At 41.5% G+C, this 22,903-nt stretch overlaps 1 protein-coding gene across 2 annotated transcripts in view; it reads right to left on the bottom strand.

The window, feature by feature from the left end:
• Ptpro (protein tyrosine phosphatase receptor type O) overlaps positions 1-2,917 on the bottom strand; it is a 209,350-nt gene extending 206,433 nt beyond the window's left edge. Inside the window, exon 1 of one of the 2 annotated variants that reach the window (XM_075982462.1) lies at positions 2,267-2,917. In XM_075982462.1, the coding sequence (XP_075838577.1) occupies positions 2,267-2,341 (75 nt within the window). In that variant the 5' untranslated portion in view covers positions 2,342-2,917. The remainder of the gene's footprint in view (positions 1-2,266) is intronic. The other variant, XM_075982463.1, reaches the window with a different exon arrangement.
• Between the last annotated feature and the right edge of the window lie 19,986 nt (positions 2,918-22,903).

Consider the following 22,903-nt stretch of genomic DNA (forward strand, 5'->3'; position numbering starts at 1 on the left):
AATTAAATCTATGGAGATTTTCACAGAAGATGGGAGAATAGTTTGTCTCATACCCCTGGACCATTTTAGGCGGTGTTGTTGACCTCTGGTAGACTATTTGACATTAATAATGGATTATTTTAATGTTCATGCCACCATGTGCATGGTTGTGTCTATTTTATTGACTCTTGTTCAGTACTTTGAATTAGAAACATCAAATTTATAAAACACTTAAACTGTATGCCTTGTGCCCCATGTAACACACCAACTACACAATTTATGATATTACACTACATGCCTAATGTAGCACTTCAAGTCTCTCTTGTTAACTATTTGGAAATGTGGTTCAACCAAAGAGCATGTGTGAAAATTCTTAGAAGATTGGGGCTTAGTGGCTTTCAATTTATAGCGTTTCCCTTTTCTGCTATACTTTATATTAAAATGAAGCAAATGCTGCCCTTACATGAAATAAATTTTCTCATTAGTGTATGACTTATTTAAGATTTGTCAGTGTATGTTCTTGATAAGTAGCTTATCATGATAGACGTTTGCTGGCAAGGGTTGAGATATACATATACTATGCAAAAGAGAGTGGAAGTCTATTTCGGTTACTAAGATACCACCATGTGATTCCTGCCTGAATTTTTCCTATTCCATTATCATGTTTTTACCATCTTTTCTCCCAAACTAAATGGTCTCATTTCTAGAATTACCATATACTATGAAAGAAAGACCTAAAGTTGTTCCAACGGTTAAATGTAGCTCAGGTCTCTCTCTCCCCTCCTCCCTCTCTCCTCCCTTTCCCTTCCACCCTCTTTCCCCTCCTCTCTCTCTCTTTCTCTCTCTCTCTCTCTCTCTCTCTCTCTCTCTCTCTCTCTCTCTCTCACACACACACACACACACACACACACACACTGCTGCTCTCTGGAAAATATGCTCCTCAGTTTTCATCTTCAGTTCACAAAGAGTGCTGCCTAGGTTTTTAATTGTTGTAGAGCCTAGCAAATGGTTAAATAAACGTTAATTATAAACACTCATTAAGCATAATATATCTGTGATGTATACTAAGGAAAAGCTTCCTACAGGCAAGACACGCTACTGAATTTATTATTTACCAGTTTTTCAAATAAAATAATGACTGACAACTTAAAATTTGAACATATATCAAATACAACTCAAAACTTCACTCGTGTAATCGCGGTTTACTCAGAGACTACATTTCCTGCGATCCGGAAAGACAAGAAGAAAATAGAGAGTATTTTAAGCTGCTGCTGCCAGGGATTCATGGGTCCTGTTCACCGTAACCTTGGGGAGCATTCATAATTAATGGGCATATGGCCAAGAAGTGAATCCCTAATGCGGAAGCAAAGCGTTTGCAGTCCTGAAGTGTTAGTTAGGTATCCGCGTGGTGCTGAAAGGACAGCTCCGGAACGGATCACCTGTGGCCATCCCTGCATCCCTTGGCCAAGAAGGGAAAGACTAAGCAGCAGAGAGCAACAGTAGACCCCTGAAAACAGGAGCGAGGGGGTACCACTTCCTAACTTCCCCTCGCGTGCAAGGAAAACAACTAGCTATTGTGGTTGTTGTTTTCTTTCTTAATTGCACGCTTTAGGTGTCAAGCTTTTGTTTTTAAACAGCATTTTCCTTTTCACTTCTTCTCAAAGTATAGTTTTGAGACACACGTTTCAAAGAGGAAGGGAAAAGTGAATTTTTTAAATTATATATTCCACCATTAAAATAAGAGGCAGCATCCTGTACCAAGAGGATGGAAGCGGAGCAAGTGTGGAGAGTTTCTCCAGGCATCCCCAGGTAGATATAGGTTAAGACAGGGAGAGACCTTCCCTCATGTTGCACTGACTCCTCATTCCATGAAACCCTCGCCTTAGTGCCTGGCCGGTGCGTCTGGTCCAGAGCTCAGCGCCCTGCGTGTGATTCCCGCAGAAGGTGAATTGACTGAGACAAAGCAGCCGCACGGAGGCTCCACTCGGGGAGGGCGAGAAGGTGAAGTGGAATTGGGGTGCACTGGGGACCAGTAAAGAAAGTGACCTGATTTTGCCGGAGAAAGCCCTGTCCGGCCAGCTCATCGCTGAGGTGTCAGAGTACAAAGGGCGACAACTGGAAGGTGCAAACTTCCACATCTTTCCACCGCAAACCCACAGCCCAGCCGGCACCGCGCTGAGGACAAAGCGTGCGCGGCTAGCGATCCCCGCCTGGCCACCGCGCCCCGAGCGCGTAGCTCCCCACAGCGGAATGGGTTCCCATCCCCGAGGACTCGGGGTTCCCCTACCTTCATCAGCACAAAGAGCCCGAACAGAAGCAGCAGGCGACGACCCCGGCGCGTTCCCCTGGGCAGGTGCCCCATCGCGGCGCGGCCAGGGACCCCGGGAGGGAAGACAGCGCCAGCGGATCCCCGTGGCGTTCACAATGACCAGCCCTGGCTGGCAGCCTCAGATCCTGAGCGCCCAGGCAGCTCCCGGCGGCCGCATGTCGCCTGGCCGGTCCCCCGGCGCTTCCGGATGGATTGCTCTCCTCTTCTGCGCCCGAGTCCGGCGAGAACGTGCCAGGAGCCGGCGTTGCTTAATGGCTAAGGATGGAGAGGGTGGGGATGGCAGTGGGCGAGGCTCTGCGCCACAGCTACAGCGGTTGCCACGCGAGGCAGGGGTCGGCGTGGAGAGGGAGCGGCCCCGGCTCCGCAGGCAGGCAGCTCTCAGCAGCCCCCTAGCAACAGGGGTGTTCGCTCTCGGAGCCAGGAACTCGGAAAGTGCAAATCTCGGGTCCTCCCACCCGGGCCTGCCTGCTTCCCATTGCTAGGCAGACCCCAGGCCAGGCTCCGCCTCAGCCTCCCCCCAATCTCCTCGAAGGAGGTGTTTATGGGGTTTTCCCTCTGATGCCTCTTATCCCAGGTCCTTCTCAGCTTCCCTTCTTTTGCCCTTGTGGTACTTAAAGTCACTAGTGACAAGCAACATTTAAATATTTTTTGAAGGGGGTGAATTTCAACTCATATACCCCCCAACCTCAGTTTGATCCCCCAAAGCACCCAACATTTACCTAGGAAGACATAGTACAATGTTACGAGTTTCCTACGCTTGTTCTATTGCCCACACCCAGCTCACTGTATTTTACACATTGTTAGATATGAATGTAATATATTCTCTCTGTGTATATGAAAGCACTAAATATTCTGAATTATCCATGAATAACAAACCCAAGACTTCAAAATTGCAAGCAATGAGTTCCATGCAGTGTATCTCATGTCTACTTATCTGTCTTTGGAGTTTTTGAAAGACAGCTACATCAGAATTAACCGTGGGAGGCACTGTTCGGATATAAAGTCGTTTTTTTCTTTTCGTTTTTTCCTTCCTTCCTTCTTTTTTTTATTTTTTGCTTTTGCTTTCTTTTTCTTTTCTTTCTTTCTTTTTTTTTTTTGAGACAGGCTTTCTCTGTGTAACATTTCTGACTGTCCTGAAACTCACTTTGTAGGTCAAACTGGCCTCCAACTCACTGAGATCTGCCTGACTCTGCCTCCCAAGTGCTGGGATTAAAGACATGCACTACCACCATCCAGCATGAAGTGATTTCTTCACTGAAAGGTCCTGGCCGTGTCCTGAAGTAATGGAACTTCCTTTTTATCCTTCAAAATGTGGCACTAGGTAGCAGGAAAGGCCATGTTGGTACTTGGCACTTAGGAGTGCAGGAACCAACCCTCTGGGGCACAACTGAGGAATGGTGGCCTGCCATAGAACCCAAGTCGTCTACGCTCACCTTTTTCTGCAGGAGTGGGGCTGGAAACTCAAGGTTCAGGTGGAGAATTTTTGCATGCATAGATGGAGACACTAAGGATCCCCTGCCGAGGACAGAATGATAGTCTGGACTTGTATTTGATCGTTCCCCTTGCTGGTCCTGAAGTTTTCTTGGGACACAGTCCACTCTCTCTGATAAGCTTCCACTCAATTCCTCATGCCTGCCCTGTGTTGGCCCAACTCTCCTGCCTTCTGCCTTGAGAACGGTTTTCGCTGCTTCCCACTTCTGAACCAAACTCAAGGGCTTTCTAAGAAATGGTTCCTTTGGGCTGCATTTCCAGAGCCTTTGGTTTGATATGTTTTCTTTTCTCTGGAAACCCTTGAAAGTGCCTTTCTGTTTCCACCCACATCAAAGAGGCTCCAAAGTGATCTAATCTCCAGACAGAAAAGCTTATGTTGGGGTCTACTCACAAGATACCAACAATTACCCTTTTAATAGCGTTTTATTTTAGCGTCTGTATGTGAATTAAGCAATATTGAGGTTAATTGTGCATATACATGTTTGTATATACATATATATACTATATAACACTAGGTTTTTCTGATCTATTTTAAATATCAGGAAGAGGTTTTGCTCAAATATTAACCTTATAAATGCAAAAGGAACTTTTTGCAATAATGCATTATTTTAAATAATCCGTTCTAGTTGTGTCATTTTGCTTTCTCTTTACTCAACTAAATCACAAATTGCTTAGCCCTTTTTGCTCTCATACAGATGAGTACGTGGACCACTTTAGGGGAGCAGCAATATTAAGTGGTTAGTGCATCATTGCCCAGGAAAGCATTAGTAATTAACATTATTAATATTCCATTAGCAGCATTATAACTAGATGGCCTAAAGACAGAAGGTTTTATTTAGTAATCATAGAAGAGTTCTTTCCAGAGAGAAGCATTTTACATTTTACGATCACAAAAGAAAAATAGTTTCATTTGTTATTATATTTAAACCAGTAACAGGACTGCAATTTTTGTTTTTTTTAACAAGAGATCCCCATGAAGAATGTGCATGTGGCATCCGTAGCAGTATGTTTCCTCAGACCACTGTCTGGTTTTCCAATGCAGTATTTCTAAAATATGTTAAATCTTACTAAACTATTTTCAAGACTCCAGCAAGAATGGCCAGAAGTAGCATCAGTGTTTCCAGTCATTTTGGTCACCTGAAAGTATTCGTTGGGTTTCCTTGTCGCAACCATGCAGCTTCCTGAAGAGATCTCAGAACGTTGCATTCTCTCAGTGTTACTCTGCCTGAAGAAAGACAAACATAGAGCAAAATGGATCCCCTTATGCATTGAATTTTAAATGAAAAAGCTCACAGAATAAACGACGCTATTTACTTTGGAAATGATAATAACAGCAATTAGTAGTTAATGATCTGAAAGACTGATGTTAAGTCTGAAGAATCAGAAGAGGCAGTCTGTTTCTAAAGGTATAAAGCTCTGCCGTTGCCTCTGTGGGTTCCACCTATCTTTCACATACAAAGAGAAGTAATAGCAGCCAGAATCTCTGGGAGAACCCTAAGGAGGAGTCAAATGGGATCGTGCCTTGCCTTGGCCAATGAAGCTCAACAGTGTCCCCCAGGGACAGCTCTAATGTAGTTGCACGGGTGTAGTCCTGGCTTCCGGTTCTGAAATAGCCAGCAAGGCTGTGAGCAGTTTCAGTATTAGACAGTTGTTTGTATGAGGGCTTTACGTAGATGGCAGCGAGGAAGAAAACTTAAGTCATGAATTGCCAAATGGTCCTCCACTTGAAAAGCACATGATAGCTTAGGGTTGCCACCCACATGCCACGGGCTACATGTGTGACCTGTAAAGGTGTGAACTGAAGATTGCAGGGGATAGGTTCTCCAGGCAGTGAGTGCTTTGGTTCTCAGTTTACTGGGACATTTGTTTAGCTCTTTTCTCCTGATGAGCACTGATTTCACCCCCTAAAAACTGTGTTGACAATTCGTAAACTCCACGTCTTTCAAAATGCACGTGATTGACAGCTCTTGGGTGAACAGCATGATGCAAGTACTAAGACCCCTTATTCTTGCCACTCTGGGGAACAGTAGGACATGAAAGGTCACCTTTCTCTTGTCACCTCTTTTTTTCTATAAATAATTCCTAAGACATCTTCTTTCCTTTTCACTTACTCCTATATAGCTCTTCTGAAAAGCTGAAAAGAAATAACACAGCACAATATATAGTCTTTGTATCTCAGAAATAGCTGCTCCAAAACCAAGAACACATACATCTGTAGAAAATGCGAGTAGATATTTATCACGGGACACAAGTTCCAGAAGAAGCAGTCTCACATTTGGAAGGCAGACTGCTATTGTTTAGGTGGTGTTGCGTGCTTTGGCCCTATGCTGGTGTTGTTTGCTCCTAATACTTAGATTATCTTCAAATAACTTTAAGTAATTTATCCTATTTTTTTTTGAGACAGGGTTTCTTTGTGCAACAGCAGTGGCTGTCCTGGAACTCACTCTATAGACCAAGCTAGCATCAAACTCACAGAGATCTACCTGCCTCTGCCTCCTGAGTGCTGGGAGAAAAGGCGTGTGCTGCCACCATCTAGCTATCTGACCTTTTAATGTGTGATTTCTCCTAAAATATTGTGAACAATAATTTTCTAAATTATTTTTCTGGTCATTCTAGACAATGCTACTAATTACTTACTTAGCTCGTCCTCGTCGCTAGGTTTTGTGGCTAATTTCACTTTAAAGCTTTCACATCCTGTGTGGGAGGGTTCACTTTACCTTGGCAGGAAGTAAGATTAGAACTTGAAAATGATTTGTAGCCAGAGCAAAACATACTACGGATTAAGGAGACATGGGTCTCCTCTCCTCCCTTCCTTCTTTACTTCCCTTCAAATTAAATGTGCAGAACTTAACTCTTACAGTTGCTTCTGTGTGTGTAATATGCAACAGCACCAAAAAAAGCATCACCTAAAAAACTTCTGTAAATGGGCAACTACAGGAACGTGGAACAGTGATTCCTGGAGCTATGTACAAATTACAGAACCATTAATCACGCGTTTGGAAAATACTCTGCCCTAATGAGTAAGGATTCTACCGAGAGGCATAATGGCATTTCGTTGACATTTATACTCAAAGCCAATCACTGTAAATCAATTTTCATGCTGAAATTACAAAGCTGATAATATTCCCAGATCTAATTGTGAGAGAAGAGGTGGTGTTGACTAAAGAGGGGGTGGAGCATACTACTGATAGACTCAAGAAAGATCTAGAAGAAAACTTTTGAGAAAGGCATTGTACTAACTGAAGGGAAATTAGACTTTTAAAAGCCACAAACTCTATTTTTATTCTATTCATGTGACTCTGGAAACTGCAAAACTACACAGCCAAAAGCAGGTCAGAGGCTTCCAAGGCTTGAAAGTAGTGGACATAGTCAACCAGAAGGCGCAACAGAGAACTCCTGGAATGGGGAAGGTATTCTAAAGTTTTATTTTCTTGCTTGTCACAATGGTGGCACTTACCAAAAACCAGACTTTAGTTAGATGGATTTCAATGTATCTACACTAACCAAGAGTTATGAAACTTTACTTAGATGGATCCAAACTTATCTTCAAACTCATTATGTTGTGCATACTATACATAGTGTGTGTATATATATGTATATATACATATATATAATGCATTTGATTGCTCTGTGTGTGTGTGCGCGCGCAAGCGCACACACGCGTGCACGTACACCTGTGCATGTGTTCCTGGGTGCTGTTAGAGGTATATGTGGAGACCAGAGGTCAACCTCGGCTGTTGTTCCTCAAACACCTGAAGCTTGTTTTTGTTTGTTTGTTTTTGTTTTTTGTTTGTTTTTGTTTTTTTGTTTGTTTGTTTTTGGTACAAAGTCTCTCACTGAACGTGGGACTTGTCTCATAGGCCAGGTTGAGTGAACAGCAACACCAAAGACCTGTGTGTCTCTTCCTGTAAAGCATATGGGCTCCACCATGCTTGTTTCTTTTTTACATGGGTGCTGGGTATTGAACTGAGGTCCTCAGGCTTATGTGGCAAGCACTTTACCAACTGAGTTAGCTCCACAGCCACCTCTAAAACCCATTTGTGTGTTAATTATACTTCAATAGACTATTTTTTAAAAGACAATGCTTATCTATGTATCAGCGTTTTTAAACATCATTTCAAAACAATTAACAATCAGAATTTTAGATCAAATTTAGTTTGCTGATTATGTGATTAACTCTCTCAGAATCTCTTCTGATGCAACCTCAGAATCCAGCTTATGGAAAGATTTCATTCTCCTCCCTTTTGTATTAAAGATCAGTGAATTTAGTAAGCATGTATTTTTCAACTCCTGCCATTATGGGCATAATAGAAAGTTAAGACATAGTAGTTGGTTTTCAGGAGCTGACAGTCTATCAGGAAAGATGTCACAGATGCAAAGACAGAGACAGACACTAACCGCTTCCAGGGGGAGGCAGAGAAAATTGACATCTGAAACTGGAAATTCAGGTTCCCTGTCAAATAAGAGTACAATCAAGGGCGTTAGGACCAATGTACAAAAAGTCCTCTGTTGCACCATTGTGGTGCAGGCATGCCATACCATTGTACTGTGGATTGGAAAGCACAGGCATGAAGACCAAAAGTTGTAGCGCATCCTGAATCACAACAAACTCTTTGTTCCGATTACCCATATCGGTTTCTTCTTCTGGGAGCATGCAGCTGACCCAACCCCTCACCAGCTGCAGCACTCAGGAGAACAATTCCTGGACCTCATCTGGGCAGCACAGTGAGGTTGAGCCAGCCCCGAGGGTGTGAGAGAGACATAGTTGGTACCACCTCCTTCATCTGTGATATGATGGTGGGGACAAGGGAAAGATGCCCTTTCCCATTACCCCTACTGCTTCCAGCTGGTGAGGGAGCTGAGTCTCCTCCTTACTAGCTGCAACACTCAAGAAAGCAGACCATGCACCTCTACTTCAAGAACCTGAGCAAGAGAAATCTGACCCCACCCCTCATCTGCCACATGGCAACGTGAGTGGCAAAGAGATGCCCTGCCCCCACCTCTACATGTGAAGTGGGAAGGAGAATTGGCCCTGAAGTCATAAGAGTGGGAGTGGGATATTATCCCTGCCCATCTCCATGCTCAGAACTAGGCTTATGAGTAGGACCATGCCAACATCCACACTGTCTATGACCTCCTGGAACACATAAAGGGAGTGGATCTGTAGACCTAAAACTACAGAATCTCCAATAGCACAAGGTAACTGTTGGCTGTTATTTCTGTCCTGCCCAGTTCCCACAGTTGTTGAGTCCCAAAGAAATCACACAGAGGTCTACGTTAATTATAAACTGATTGGCCTATTAGCTCAGGCTTCATATTAAATCTTATATCTCTTATATTAGCCCATTATTCTTGTTTGTGTTAGCCACGTGCCTTGGTACCTTTATCATTAAGGCAGTCACATCTTGCTTGTTCTGTGTCTGGCTTCCTCTGTATCTAGATGAAGACTGCAGACTAAAACTTCCCTCTTCCCAGAATTCTCGTTCCCCCACCTCTACTTCCTGCCTGGCTAATGGCCAATCAGCATTTTATTAAACAAATACAAGAAACAAATCTTTACAGGGTAAAACCATTGTCCCACAGTACTTCTCCCGCCTCTTTTTTTTTAAAAAAAAAAACAACTCTGAATTGAATTTTCCTTGTTTAGCTTTTTTTCCTGACCATTGTCCATACAACTTGTTATCAACACTCTAAACAAAGACAAACATCGATAATCCATATTTTGGGAATGTGGGCATAGTTTTCCAGGATACTTCCTGCTATTTGGAGGTGCTGACAATCTTACAGGAACCTAAAGAAAATTTAGAATTATGGTCAAGTCCTGACTGGAATATTCTGTGGGTATTGATCGTCTCAGCCAGCAATCTTGAAACTGTTTTGGATGCAGAACTCAGACATCTGGGCCATTCATTCCTACTGGAGATTTCTCAGGTGGTCTTCCTGGAACAAGCCTGATTATTCTTAACTCAGATTGAACCCACAGCTTCTCATTTCCTGTAGAAACAAAAGCAAACTCTCTTCTCCAAAGTAACATACCTTTTGACTTAAATTTTCAAGTCAAGGCATTTTCAAAATATATATGTTGGATTAACTCATCAGTATTTATAATCAAATGTCTTTTAGCAGCTCTTGTTTCTTTCTCAGCAGTCATGCAGTTCAAAGACAACACAATAATATACTGAAGTAAGGAGCGGCAGGCCACTTCGCGCCACCCGACCCAGCTAGCTTTACCCAAAATAATTACACAGAAACTGTATTCTTTTAAACACTGCCTGGCCCATTAGTTCCAGCCACTTATTGGCTAGCTCTTACTATTGATATAACCCATTTCTAATAATCTGTGTAATACCACAAGGTAGCTTACCAGGAAAGATCTTAACCTACATCTGTCTGGAGTGGGAGAATCATGGCGACTGCCTGACTCGGCTTCTTTCTCCCAGCATTCTGTTCTGTCTACTCCACCTACCTAATTTTCTGTCCTATCAGGGCCAAGGCAGTCTCTTTATTTAACCAATGAAATTAACACAAAACAGAAGACTCTCCCCCATCAATATACAGTATCCAGACTCTTCATGTATTTTTCATCTTTATGTGGCTTTATTTTAAACTCTATTTCTTTTATTTTATTTTTAATTTTTTGGCTTTTTGAGACAGGGTTTCTCTGTATATCTTTAGCTGTCCTGGAATTCACTCTGTAGACCAGGTTGTCCTTGAACTCACAGAGATCTGCCTGCCTCTACCTCCCAAGTGTTGGGATGAAAGGTGTGTGCCACCACACCCAACTACTCTCTTTTTTAAGAATTTTGTCATTTTTTTTCTCCCAAGCCTACATATATTTTTAAACACACAGTAAACTGTTTAGAGGTTTTCGTCATCTTTGAATCTATCTTTACTGTATATCTCACTCTTTAATTTGCTAAGCAATATGGCTAGAATTAAAGCTGTGGCTTTGACAGCTGGATCCAGCCCATTCCTTAGCTTTTTTTCTTCTTCTGAGAGTCTAGCCTCATGACAGAGGTACTGGTCGGAGCCATGTTTATTGCCACAACTCTATGATATTTCAAGGTCCCTGCCACCACCAAAAAGCATGTGGTCAGTTTTTCATCAACATCATTTAAGTGTTTTGTGGCAGGACCTCTTAAAAGAGCTGCAAGGTTTTGCAGCTAAAGATGAGTCAGGAAGCCTCTCTTAAATGAGAGTATTTGCCTCTACCAAATAGAGCCCACCAGAGAAAGTGCTGCTATCAATAAGCCATGCTTAACTCTATTTTTTTCTGTCTAAAATTACTTTCCAAAGTCTCTCAGGCTTTATGTGGATGCAGTTGTCCACGTGGGTGCTATTTGTTGACAGAGTTTTCTGTCCCACCCAATCCTGCCCAGTCAGACAGCTGCTCAATTGCACAGAAATACACAGAGATCTATATTAATAATAAACTGATTGGCCCAGTACCTCAGGCTTCTTATTAATTCATTTTTATAACTTATATTAACCCATAATTTTTGTCTGTGTTAACTGCATGGCTTGGTACCTTTTTCGGCAAGGAAGTCACATCTTGCTTCCTCTGTGTCCAGGTGATGACTGCAGACTGAAACTTTCATCTTTACATAATCCTCATTGTCACACCTCTTCTTCCTGCCTGGTCACTGTCACCCTACCTACTTCCCGCCTGGTTGCTGACCAATCAGTATTTTATTAAACAAGTACAAGAAACAAATCTTTACAGGGTAAAACCATTGTCCCACAGCAGGCAACAACAAAAGATCACCAAGAGCAGTCCCAGTAAGGGCCCAACATTGATAATATAACAGAAACCAAAGGCCTCAAACCAAACCAATGACTCTGCAATGAATACTTGCAAGCAAAGAAATATGGATAAAAGGGTTTACTGCATGACTCGCTGTATCACACTACAGCTTCCATGACAATACTACCCCCGCCCTGTTTTTTTCCTAAATTTTATTTTCTTTATTTTGTGTGGGAGGTGCAGGGGCAGAAGGCAGATATGAAGGGATGGGGGAAGTAATGGGATCAAGATGCACAATGTGAAAGACACACAGAATAAATAAAAAGAAAGTTACTTTAAAAACTCCTGTAAACGGGGACTTCTCTTTTGTTCCCAGCCACCCAGATCTGAATAATCACACAGAAACTATATCAATTACAATACTGTTTGTCCAATAGCTTAGGCATATTCTTAGCTAGCTTTTACATCTTAAATTAACCCATTTCTATTATTTCATATTTTACCATGAAGCTCATGATTTACCAGTAAGGTTCTAACATCCTTCTCCTTTGGCAGCTACATGTCATCTCCCTGACTCCTCCTAATCTCTCTATATATTTGTTCAGATTTTCTGACTTGTTTCATTCTGCCTTGCCATAGGCTGAAGCAGCTTCTTTATTAACCAATGGTAATAAAATAGCTTACAGAGGTGAGTCCCATATCAAAAACCTCTCTGAGTCCCATCCACAGGTGGCTACTCACCCCAAGGTCAGTGCTGTGACCACACTTAGTATCAATGGCAGCATTCAGGGCTCAGCCTATATAACCCTGGCACCTACATGCTCTGTTGACATTTTGAGACACACCTGATTTCTATTTTCAATTTACTTCCTTTACATTGTTAACCTGTCAGCATAGTCTGTTCTGCATGACCTCTCAAATCTTTGCATGCAGCCGGTGTCCCTTAATGCCATGCCCTGAGGCCAATGTTCCTTTCAGCATCCCAGAATCTAGCTGGAATATAGTGGTGAAGAGAAATATTGACTTCTTTAGCTGTGGTGTGGGTAAATGAGAGTAGACTGTATCCCCAGCATGCATATAGTCCTTAGTTCAACCCACAGTACCACAAACACTGGGAAGGGTGACACACACTTGTTATCCTAGGATTCTAGAGACTAAATACAGTTTGAAGCCAGTCTGAACTACATAAAGAAACTGTCTCAAACAAGTGCACATGCACACACACACACACACCACATATACACACATACCACATAGACACATACATACACACATACCATATACACACACACCACATAGACACACACATACACACATATATACACACACATACACACATACCACATAGACACACACACCACATACAACATACCGCACACATACATATACACACACACCATTGCAACATTGAGTCATAGACAAATGTAGTAGTATTTCAAATGTATTTTAATAAATAAAGGCTGCCTGCAGATCTGAGAGTAAAATAGTCCCACTGGTCAGCCCTACAGACCAGATTATGGTAACACACCTTTAACTTAGCAGCCATAATGACACACACCTTAAATCCAGTAGCTACACTAGTTGCCACAGAAACTGCGTGTTGCATGCCTTTAATGACGGTGGTGCACGCCTTAATCCCAGCCCTAGAGAGGATTATAAAAATGGAAGGAAACAGCTTTCAGACACGCAGTCTCATTTTGAGATTCCTGGAGGCAGGATCACCATTTTTGGAGTGAGGTTAAGGTCAGAGCCAGTGGCTGGCTGTTTTGCTTTTCCGATCTTCAGGTTGAATCCCATCTTCTGACCCTGAACTTTTACTCATTGAACATCAGACAAACACATCCAACATAGAGCAGAACATTTCAAAATTCAGCTATGTGAAGCTTCTCTTTGGCTTGCTTTGAAGACTTTCTTAATCTATAGTAACCTTGGAAGTAATGGAACAAATGCTGCTCTCGTGAAGGAGAGAAATGCAGCTGTGTTTAGGGATGAGCTGTCCTCACATCTACAATTTTGAACGCCATTTAAAAAAATAACAGATTGAGGGGTGGGAGGACTACAAAACAACTTTAGCAAAACACTGTGGATTAAAGATTTAGTCTACAGGCGCATGGCTGTTCTTTGTGTCATTCTTCCAAGTCTTCTGTATTGGGCGTTGTTTAAGGAGAAAACGATCAACTGTATACCATCAATTATTTCACCAGTTGCCTACATAATTTGCTCTACTTACAAATCGTGTGTGTGTGTGTGTGTGTGTGTGTTTAGAACATTTATGCATTCTCTTTGTGTAGCTTTTCCGAAGCATGGGAGCTAAGGGGTATATGTGTAATGACATTCTTGACATCTAAATATTTCATGACCCTCAATATCACTGTGGCACAAAAAAATTGAAAGGGACTCCAAGGTGTCATCTAATAGCCAATGTTCAAATCACCACTATTAAAAAAATGAACTTTTTAACTGTTTAATTTCTTTCCCAGAATTGTGGGTTCAGGGAATCAAAACCAGATCAGGCTGGCCTCGAACTCATAGAGATCCACCTGCCTCTGTCTCCTGAGTGCTAGGATTGAAGGTGTGTGCCACCACTTCCTGGCTTTTTAAAAAATTGTTTATTGTGTGTGGGTTGGGGGTCAGTAGGAGTAGGTTGTTGTCCATCTTGTTGTGGGTCCCAAATATTGAACTCAAGTCCTTTGATTATAAGCACCCTTACTGGCTATATCACCTCTTTGGCCCTCTTTGCTTTCTTTTGAACCTACAACCTTGGCTTTTTCAAAGCATCTAGCCCAGATGTTACAGAATATTTCATCCTCATAGATTCATCTACTGTTCCCACACAATCAATAGATGTCATGCATGTTGTAACATGGAAGGGAGAACCAGATGTTTTATTTTATGCACTTGTGTTAAACATTTTTGGCAAAGATACATTATAGTTGTGGAGACATTTTGCCTCATATCGTGAAACACATACTTCCAGGTTATGTGGAGCTATTAGGGCTTGAATTTGTTATATAAGTGAAGTAGTGACTGGAAAGCTCCCCAAGGTAAAGGCATATTTCCTCCTTTATCATAGCAGGAAATGACTTGCAGGCTCATACTCTGAAGCTGTGCAATCACCCCATCTATTATGTCTTCAGTTAATGACTTCAGCATCATGTAAGCCTTGCTGGAATCTGTTGTTAGGCTGAGTTTCTCAAGATGATATATTTTTTTATTCTCTCTGAAGATGTCACCTGAGGCTTGGGTCAGGAAGAGAGGGCTGATCGGCAAGTTCCATGGATGGCTGAAGTCAGGAAGAGAGGGTTGATCAGCATGTTCCATGTACGAATGAGGGTGGCCATTGGTACTTTGTCCATGATCCAGTGGATTACCTTCCATGCATGAGCATATGGGTACAACTTACTGGTCTTAGTGTGTTATAAAAAGAAACAAAATTATGTGATGATGGGAGGGAGATGGGAGATATGTAGGAGGATGTGGGGAACTGGAGGGAGTAGGGTACGGATATGAACAAGACACATTGGAGAAATGAATGAAAATTTCAGAACATCTGAAACCACCCTCCCCCATATTAGCTAGCATCCTTACTAAAGAAGGTTTTCCTTCACTTCTTTTTGGTTTTCAGTTTTGCTGGTTCTAGCAATGGTTTTAAAGTATGCAGAGCTTCCAACGTTTGCTATGAGTTTAATCTGGAAATGGACCTTTTCCAGGCTGATCATCACGAATGAGGCCTCATTGCCCTCAGAGTCAGCATGGTACCTTTGTATTCTCAATCTTTTCATCCTGTGGTTGAGAGATGCCTGGTGAATCTCTAGACTCTCATACTCTGGCTGTCACAATGAGGAGATGCCTCTGACAGGGAGGCTGAAGGCAGGATGATGCTCCTTTTCTATGGTAAGAAAACCCTTTCTAGAAGCTCCCCTCGAAGAATTTGCCTTGTCTTTCACTTCCCTAAAATTCCCTGTTATGACTCCCCACATTCCTCTGAAGCCTTGGGAGCTACTGATCTTTTAGGTTTCTATAGCTCTGTTTTTTTCCACCGTGTAATATGTGAGTCAGAAAGTATTTCCCTCTCATGCTAACTTATTCAATTTAACATTAATGTTAATCTTTATCCATTTCCATTTTCTCTCTCTTTCTCCCTCTCCCCCACCTCTCTCTGTCTCTCTCTCTCTGTCTCTCTGTCTCTGTCTCTCTCTGTCTCTCTCTCTCTCTCTGTCTCTCTCTCTCTCTCTCTGTGTGTGTGTGTGTGTGTGTGTGTGTGTATTTTAACAAAAGACTTTAAAATCACCGGATAATATTCTATTGTATGGATGTACTATAGCATATTTACCAGTTGGCTTGCAGCAAGAGGAGACTTCTAAGATTGGGCAATTATGAGGGAAAGTGTAAACACCTGTGTACAGGGTTTCATGGTCTGTAACCCTATTGATTGTTATATGCTAAGAGTATGTTTAACTTTGTGAGCAACCACCAAACCAGAGCATCACCACTCCCACCAGCAGTAGCTGGGACTTTCTGCCGCTCCAGATCCTTCAGGTTCCTGTCGCCTTCGGGATCCAGGCCATTCTAATGGATAAGGAGTGGGTGTATCTGTTGTTTTATTGGCATTTCTTTCCAAATACGTGATGTAAGCATCCTGTAATGTGCATGTGTGACATGTCAGTCATTTTCTTCTTTCCTCACATGCCTTGTCATCTCTTTCAACCAGTTTTTAAATTGGATTATTTGCATTGCTACTGTTGAGTTTTAAGAATTCTTTGTGTATTTTGGAAGCAAGTTTATAAATAAGATGGATGAGCAATTGTTTCCTCTCAGGCTTTGCCTCATCACTTCATCCTCTAAACGATGCATTTTGTGGAGCAAATGTTTCTAATTTTAGTGAGATACAGCTTACCAGGTTTTTTTTTTCTTTCATGGATTATGCTTTGAATGCTTTGACTTACCACACATGCTTGTGTGCATGCACACATGTGCACACACATGCAACCCCCCACACCCCTCTTAGGTGTTTTTCATCCAATATTTTATTACTTGCTTTATGGCCCCGCAGTTGCAGCATAGATCATATCGACCCTTTAACTCTGCCTCTAGATCATCTTTATACTTGCCATTGAGCCCTGGACATTACCTCAGCTTCTGTTCTTTGTGAACAATGTAGAAATCTATTCTGTCACAGAACAAATTAAGTTAGGGGATGTTTCAAAAAATAATTCATTAATTTATGTGATTGATGCTGTGTTCCTACAATGTCCCATTTGTGTCGTCCAACAGAATACAGACGCAATGTAAGCAGAAAGGTCCAACATAGCAATGCCTTCAAGCAGGCATGTGCCTGACGTACACAGAGGACAACAGAGAGGCCAAGATGAGCCTACTGCAGGGGTTCTAGACCTTCCTAACGCTATGGCCCTCTAACACAGTTCCTCATGGGTGGTTTTCCCCAAACATAACATCACGTTGTTGCTGCTTCACAGCTGTAATTTTGCTACTGCTATGAATTGTAATGTAGATATTCTTGGAGACACAGGTTTGCCAAGCAGGTCATGACCCACAGATTGAGAATCACTGATCTAATGGATGGTTGAGAAGGCACGTTAGTAGGTAGTCAGTGTGGTAGGGGAAGGTTGCCTAGGATACTGAACATGATGTGATGGCTTTGGCTTCTTACCTGAGAAGCCAGCAATGAATCCAGATGTGTAAACAGCAGTTGTGCTAATGGGATGTTCTTCTGACTTTTGTGAGGAATGTACACTTGGACGGGCGAATTTAGGAAGATGAGCTAGGCGAGATAGCACAGCCGTTAAAAGCATTGACTGTTCTTCCAGAGGACCCTGGTCTAATTGCTAAAACTCTGATGGTCCCTCTGTAATTCCACCTCTGGGGCATCTGTTGCCCTCTTCTGGCCTCCATGGGCAGTGCATACATGTGCTACACGTATATGCATGCATAAAAAGTACTCATACAAGTAACAATAAAGGTAAAAGTTTAAATTAGAAGGCTATGAAATAATGCTGGTAAGAAATAATCTACTATGGAATTCTGCACGCAGATAGGTTTCATAAACACAGAAAACAAGATTTTTTTGTGAATGACAAAGCAAGAGAATTAATTCCCAAGGCTTTAGCCTTAGCAGAAAGAAAAGGCAGGGCATCGCTTCAACGAAGAAAAGGGAAGTGGTGCAAGTTTGATGACGACTGCAGTTCTACGTGTTAGCTCTGAGGCATTCATCAGATACCTCGGTAGAAATGCTGGAGAAAAGTCAGTCCTGCCATTCTGGATACGAGGATGTTAGCACAAGAATAGCACACAAGCATATCCATTGTAGAAAACAGTCTTTGAAACTCTGAAACAGATCTATAAGGAAGATAATAGACATAGAGAGAAGAAACCCAAAGGTGGAAACTTTTTGGCTTTGTTTAGGCAGCAGTAGGTTCCTTAGAAACAACTGGAGGTAGGGATACAGAGATGACTCAATGATCCAGAGCAATGCTTCTCTTAAAGGGGACCAGGGTTTAGTTTCCAGCATGTACCTCAGATGGCTCACAACTGCCTGTTGTAGCAATGAGAACCAGCTTGTTGGGGTTTCTGTATAGCCCAGTACTCCACAGCCAGCAAGCCCCAAAGAAAATCACACAGAGATCTCTATAAGATTATAAACTGATTGGCCCATTATCTCAGTCTTCTTATTAACTCTTGTAGCTTATATTAACCCATTATTCTTATCCATATTAACCACGTGGCTTGGTACCTTTCAGCCAGGCAGGTTACATCTTGCTTCTCGGCTTCTTATTAGCTCTTGTAGCTTCTATTAACTCATTATTCTTATCTATGTTAGCCACATGGCTCAGTACCTTTTTCAGGTGGGCATGTTGCTTCTTCGGTGGTCTGGGCTGGAATGGGAGGAATGGTCTTCCTCCTTTCTAGCATTCTCCTGTTCTCTACACCCCACCTCTACTTCCTGTCTGGTTGACCCGCCTATATAGCCCATTTGCTTAAAATGTTAAGTGGCATGGCTAGGATTAAGGCTGCTTTTCCTTTTGACTCCTCCCAGTCTAACATGGAGGAGGTCTACTCAGCGCCAGTTCTGTGAGCCAAGCTCACAGCCCCATTTTCAGGCACATAGCAGGTCTATGTTGCCATTAAGCAAATTGTAGCCCTCTGCTCACAAATCCCGTAGCCAGTCCTCCTAAAAGAGTCAAAGCTGTTCCTGCTAGCGAACCATTTTTTTTTTTAAAGAAGCCGTGCAGTTTTTGCTGCTAATGCTGAATCAGGAAACCTCTTAAAGAAATCATGTCTCTGCTTTCTGCCAGCAAACAGAGCAAGACGCTGCATTAAACTCTGTTTTTTTGTGTGTCTAGAATTCCTATTTAAGCTCTCTCAGGTGTTTAAGTGGATTTAGTTGACCACATTAGCACCAATTTGTTGGGGAGACTGTTCGTTCATTCATTCCCCAGCAGCTCAGACCTGAAAGAATCATACAGAAACTATATTACTTGCAATACTGTTTAACCAATAGCTTAAGCAGGTTTCTGAATAACTCTTATATCTTAAATTAACCCATTTCTATTATTTTATATTTGACCATGGGGCTCATGGCCTACTAGCAAGGTTCCAGCAGGTAGCTCACGTCTTTCTCCTCTGGTGGCTACATGGCTTCTCTCTGACTCTACCTACTCTCTATATATCTATCTCTTCCAGTCTGACTATATTCTGTTAAGCCATTGGCCAAAAGCAGCTTCTTTATTAACCAATGGCCATAAAACATATACACAGAATGCATCACCTCCCACATCAACAACAGACCATGTCCACAAGGATCTGAATAATGAGACACCTTATGGAATGAGAAAACGTGTTTGCTATCCACGTGTCTGTTAGTGACTTCATACTTAAAAATCAGAAAAAGTTTGAACAACTCAGGAACAAGAAAACAACCCAATTAAAATGTGGGCAAAGGGCCTGAACATATGTCTAATTATTCATTTTCCTAGATAATAAACATCACTTCTTAATCTTGTGATCTTTGAACTTTAAAACCAAAAAAATTAAGTTGAATTTATTATAATGTTCTATAATCAGAAAAGTTACAGCTCAACCATCTGCATTTTCATTTCTTAAAAACAAATATTTTGGCACTGAAGACATGGCTCAGTGGTTTAGAGCATGTACTGCTCTTGCAGAAGTTCCAAGTTTGTTTCCAAGCACCCATATCAGGTGGTTAACAATTGCCTAGAACTCCAGTTCTAGGGAATCAGAAGCCTCCAGCAGTCTCAAACACTGTACCTCCAGCACAAACACACACTCAGACACACATGCCTACACGTAACTAAAAATTAAAACAACAAAGTATTTCTAACTATTTCAGAGTTACCCCTGAAGAATAGATTTGCACCCTGTTACCGAGCCACAAAAAAACTAGAGAAGAAAGTTGAAAGGAAGATCTGTATCAGTATGATGAAAAGCACTGGCTATGCACAGATGCCCAGAGCAAGGTTTTCTGCTGAGAAAGGGAAGACGGGTGCTTTCATGGGCAGAAACAACAAGCAACAAGTTCAAGAACTTTCTGCTACAGAGAATGCGAGTCAACCCCAAATTTAAAACCTTCAAATGTCATTGCTTGCAATCAATAAAGGAGACATACTTCAGAATGCTGAGAGATTAGGAACAAAATGCCAAGCTATCCATGAATTGTTTGTGGAATTTGCAAGCACTGAACTGTGAGAAATAACCACAGTCTCAACGTCTATGCTTCTCAGAGATAGAAACAAAAAAGAGCATGTGTCACTTTAAATATTAACAACCAGTTTAAACCAAAAGAGTCCGAGAGAGAGAGAGAGAGAGAGAGAGAGAGAGAGAGAGAGAGAGAGAGAGAGAGAAACAACACAAACTTTCTGAGAAAGGTGCATTGAGAAGATTCGCAAAGATCAAATACTGAAAAGAAGAAGCAGTGTATAGTTCTTGGTGACTGTTTTTTAAAATGCATAGAAAAAAATCACAAAGAACTAACAATTTGAAAACTTAAATTCAACATTTAATTACTGTATTTTAGTTTTCTATCATATTTTTCTATATTGTAAATCTTCCTCTAATTTAGAAGTATCTGGCAAATTTTGACATTGTCATTAAGCTCAAATCATCCTTAATTTTCATTAAGACTGTCAGACTAGACTATAGTTGTTCTAAGTTTATTTATTTTTTAATTGAAATGTGTACTTATGGTATTAAAGAGAATGGCTAAATAGAGTTAAATAAAATATCTACTACCCCCAAATATATACAACATTTTATTTGTTTGTATGTGTGTGTTGCAGAATATTTGTGTGCCATGAAGATGAGTCTTTGCTAAGGCACATTCTAATTGGTTTAATGGAGAACGGAATGATCCATAGTTAGATAGGAAAGAGAATACACAGAACTGGAGAAAGAGAGGAACTCAGTGAGGAGAAATCTAAGGGAATCTTATCCTCCTAGCTTTACCTCTTACTTTTGGATTACATACACCACCACCACAAGGTCAGACTGTATGTGGTGCTGAAGACTGGACCCTCCAGTTTAAGACATCTCCTCAGCCCATTGTTTAACACTGTTTCATCTGTTTTTTTATATGGTGGAAACACATAAAATCGAGTCTTTTCTTTTTTGGTTGTGAACCTAGCCTTTAATGGCTGAGTCTCCACCCATAGAGACAACTGACCTATGAGCTCATGGCAGCTCATGGTCCATTAATCAACAGTTAGGGAACCTCCATGGGACTGACCTTGGCCCTCTTCATGTGAGTCAAGTTGTGTAGCTTGGACTCTTTGTAAGGCTCCTAGCAGTGAGATCAGTGCCTGTCCCTGGAGCTTAGCTGGCTTTTGGAAACTTGTTTCCCATGCTGGATTGATCATCTGGGCCCACCTTGATGCAAGGGGATCTCGGCCCTGTCTCAACTTGATTTGCCATGCTTTGTTCAAGCCCGGGGGAGGCCTGCATCTTTCTAAATAGAGGAAGAGAAGTAGAAGGGGACGGGAGGTAGATAGGAATTGGGGTACTAGGAGGAGAAGAAGGAGGAGAAACTGCAGTTTGTATGTAAAATAAATGGAAAAATGTTATTTAAATAAAATAAATTTTAAAAAATGAGTGTTTTTAACCATCTATTACTTCGTTAGTAACTATGGTCACATTGTTGTAATATAAAATTTCTGAAGGTGTTATACCTGCTTCTCTCTCCACCCTCCAACTTAACTGAAGCTTTGTATTCCTAAACCAAATATCCAACCCATGTCCATGGCCTCTATAACTGCCAATCTGCTCTATTTATATAATATATTTATTATATATATATTTATTGTATGCTCTTTTATATAAAAGTTTGGTGTGGAACATTGGTCTGTATTCTGCCAATTATATTTTACATAAACACTGATTGGCTACTTGCCAGGCAGAAAGTATAGATGGGACAACCAGACAGGAAGTAGATGCAGGTTAAGGAGAACAGGAAAATTCTGGGAAGAGGATGCAGTCCTGGCCCAGTCACAGAGCAAGCAAAATATGACTGCCTCGCTGAAAAAGGTACTGAGCCGTGTGGCTAACATATACTAGAATAATGGGCTAATATAAGTTATAACAGTTAATAAGAAGCCTGAACTAATGGGCCAATTAGTTTATAGTTAATGTAGACTCTGTGTGATTTCTTTGGGACTTAATGATCATGGGAACCTGGCAGGACAGAAACTCTGACAACAAAAGTTAGCATTTTATATCTCACCCGTGAAAACATGTGGTATTGGTCTTCTTGCCTCTGTTGTAGGGAGCAGTGGGCCACGTCCCACCTCCCGGCTAGCTTAACCCCTGAAATAATCACACAGAAATTGTATTAATTAAATTACTGCCTGGCCCATTATATTTATCCTCTTATTGGCTAACTCTCACATCTTGATTTAACTCATTTCCATTAATGTGTATCGCCACTTGACTGTGGCTTACCAGCCTGAGCCTAACCAGCGTCCATCTTGGGCAGGAGAATCATGCAACTCTGCCCTTCTTTCCAGAATTCTGTTGTCTTTCCCACCTACCTGAATTCAGCCCTAACAACTAGGCCAAGCCAGTTTCTTTAATATGAAAGCAACACAAATACAGTAGGACCTCCTACACCATTTCCCCTTTTTTGTTTAAACAAAAAAGAAGGCTTTAACATAGTAAAATTACATATAACAAAACAGTTATCAAGCAAGAATTACAGTTACAATATTTATATCTATTTTATCTTTTACCATAACAAAGGAAAACTATAACTATCTATTCTTCAACTCCATCAAAGACTCCAGAAGGATATAATATTACCTAAGTAAACAGAAAGTACATTGTAAGCAACTTCC

This window comes from Microtus pennsylvanicus, chromosome 8, assembly GCF_037038515.1.
Source record: "Microtus pennsylvanicus isolate mMicPen1 chromosome 8, mMicPen1.hap1, whole genome shotgun sequence".
NCBI classification, from domain to species: Eukaryota; Metazoa; Chordata; class Mammalia; order Rodentia; family Cricetidae; genus Microtus; species Microtus pennsylvanicus.